General features: G+C 35.6%; 1 protein-coding gene across 1 annotated transcript; it reads left to right on the plus strand.

Moving 5' to 3' along the window:
- Positions 1 to 894: 894 nt before the first annotated feature.
- On the plus strand, positions 895 to 2,498 carry LOC107633961 (uncharacterized). The gene is made up of 2 exons (XM_016337549.1): positions 895 to 1,755; positions 1,863 to 2,498. Exons 1-2 carry the CDS (start codon positions 895 to 897, stop codon positions 2,496 to 2,498), a joined length of 1,497 nt encoding a protein of 498 aa, XP_016193035.1.
- The last annotated feature ends 403 nt before the right edge of the window (positions 2,499 to 2,901 follow it).

Consider the following 2,901-nt stretch of genomic DNA (forward strand, 5'->3'; position numbering starts at 1 on the left):
CAAATTAGTTCTAAAAGGTTTTAGATTAAATATTTTAGTTTCTAACAAATTTATATTTTTCGAAGTTTTGAAAATATAAATTTCTTCTGTATTTTCGTAGGTAGAGACCATGAAAATAAACTGAAAAAATAAAGTATGTTTACTTCTATAGACAGCAAAAATAAAACAGAATGAAATGTTACATTCGAATTTTCAGGTTCATTTTTACTAGTTTTATGATCGAAAATATGTGGTTGTTTTGTATTTCATTTTTTCAATCTCAAGATCTAAAAATTGTATAATTTTTTTTTTTGGTATGCTACATTCGAATTTTGAGGCTCATTTTCACTAGTTCTATGATCGAAAATATGTGATTATTTTATGTCTCATTTTTGTAATCTCAAGGTCCAAAAATTGTATAAATTTTCTTTGTTTTCACATGTTACTTGATGTACTAGCTTAGCAATTAGTTAATTGATTTATTAGTTGTAGCAACAAGTTAGTTAGACAAGTAGCCTATAATATAATTTTTAGTTAGCTCTTAATTATTCTAACTCAGTTGGTTAGATGAACAATATATATATATATATATATATATATATATATATATATATATATATATATATATATATATATATATATATATATATATATATATATATATATATATCTGATTGTTGTAACAGTGTAAAGCGTGGTTCATCATTCAGTACACTACTGAGAAAACAAGAACTCTCATTTCTTCTCTCTGCTTTTCACTACTGCTCTGTTCTCACACTCCCCTTGCGCACCTTCAACATGGTGTGGTGAGCGTGGAACCCAAAGGGGTGAGAATAGAAGGAACAACGATTGAGGAAAGAGAAGCTCAGAATTCAAATCGAAGCACACATCAAGTGCACGATCTGAAACCTAGTGATGGATCCAACTCAAAATTCAGAGCAATTCCGAATGAACCAAGGCAATTCCTTCCAGGGCCTCGATCCTCTAGGTATCGCGACGTTCTTGAACCATATCTCATCGATTCAGGCTCACCTCAACAGGAATGGCAGCAACCCTAGCCAAGATTCATCGAGCCACTTCTACCTTCATCCTTCCGAAAATACTAGTATTCCCCTCATCCATACCATTCTTGATGGCAAGAATTACAGTAGTTGGAGCAATGCGATGTTGTTAGCCCTAAAATCGAAAAACAAGCTGAAATTTGTTGATGGAAGTTTAAAGAAACCTGATAAGAATGATCCATTATTTGAACTGTGGGATAGATGTAATACATATGTCTTAGCCTGGATTAAAATCTTGCTGAACCCTGAAATCACCCAAAGCGTGATGTGGAACAAGGTTGCATATGAGCTATGGGAGGAGCTATACGGAACAAGACAAGGAGAAATGAGCGTGACACAATACTTCACAAAACTGAAGTCACTGTGGGAAGAATTTGATGATTTCAGGCCAATTCCACCCTGCAATTGTGAATCTGTGTGTACTTGTGGATTAGGAGAAATGCGAAAATATAGAATGGAAGATCATGTAACTAGATTCTTAAGAGGACTTAATGAACAGTTTGCGAATGGTAGAGCTCAGGTCATGCTAATGGAGCCACTGCCAGATTTAAAGGCTGTGTTTTCCATGATGACTAGACAAGAAAGGCAAAACCAGTCCATGGATGATACCATAGACCCCAAGATCTTATTACACTCTACCAATTCCTTCAACACAGCTGAGACCTCACAAGGCAGAGGGAGAGGAAAAGGTAGAGGAGGTAGATTCCAAGGCTCTGTGAGAGGACAAACAGAAAGAGATAGAATGCAGTGTTCATACTGTGGTAAAGGAGGCCACACAGTGGATGTATGTTACAAGAAACATGGTTTTTCCCCTCATCTTAGATAGACAAACATGGTTTGGGAGTAGTGAATTTCAGTGCTGAAATAAATGGCGATGGCATTGATGATTCTGGCTGTGAGGAAAAAAATGGAACTTCCAATGTTGAGTTTACTCCAGAGCAGAAATCAACCCTACTAGCTTTACTCAACAGGGGAGAGGCAAAGCAGATCCACAGTGCTAACCAAATCACAACCCTGGAACAAGTACCTCATCAAGGTAACTTGGTGCATATCATGCATTTTAAGTCAAGCGTGTTGGCTTTAAACATTTCTGCATCAAAACATGGTTCTCGGATAATAGATACAGGAGCTAATGTTCACGTATCCTATTGCCTAGAAGATTTTCAAACTCATTTCAAGATAGCTCCTATAATCATTCGGTTGCTTAATGGTGCACAAATCATTAGCAATATAGCTGGAACTATCAAATTTTTAAACAAACTGTACCTCACAAATGCATTATACATCCCATCTTTCAATTTCAAATTGATATCAGTATCAAAAGACACAAAACATTTGCATTGTAAAATGAGTTTCACTGATGACGATTGTGAGATACAGGATTTACTCTCGAAGAAGATGATTGGAGCAGCTAGAGTGTGTGGTGGCCTTTATACCTTGAACTGTGATGCTGCGTGATCAGAAATTACACAGGTATCAAATAAAACTCATGTAGACATGCCAATACTGAATATTTCAAACACAAAGCTATGAAATTTTAGGTTAGGCCATGCACCATTTCATAGAATGAAAGAAATGAAGAAAATCTTCATATTCATTCATTGTGACACTGATGTACAGCCTTGTGACTCATGTCACCTAGCAAGGCAAAAGAGATTATCATTCAATAATAGTAGCACCGTTTCATTAACTTCTTTTGATTTAATTCACGTGGATGTTTGGGGCCTGCTGGCCATTCCCTCTACGGGAGGACATAGATATTTCTTAACCATAGTGAACAATAAAACAAGATTCACTTGGGTATTTTTCATGAAAACAAAACTAAAGTTGTTGATCTCATTAAATTCTTTGTAAATTTTGT

The sequence above is a fragment of the Arachis ipaensis genome, chromosome B3 (assembly GCF_059453495.1).
Source record: "Arachis ipaensis isolate K30076 ecotype BB chromosome B3, ASM5945349v1, whole genome shotgun sequence".
In the NCBI taxonomy this organism is placed as follows: domain Eukaryota; kingdom Viridiplantae; phylum Streptophyta; class Magnoliopsida; order Fabales; family Fabaceae; genus Arachis; species Arachis ipaensis.

Excerpts from the sequence above, each read along its gene's own strand:
- LOC107633961 (XM_016337549.1), top strand. The coding sequence starts at position 895 with ATGGATCCAACTCAAAATTCAGAGCAATTCCGAATGAACCAAGGCAAT. Across the intron at positions 1,756-1,862 it reads GAGGTAGATTCCAAGGCTCT|ATAGACAAACATGGTTTGGG; the intron begins GTGAGAGGACAA and ends CCCTCATCTTAG.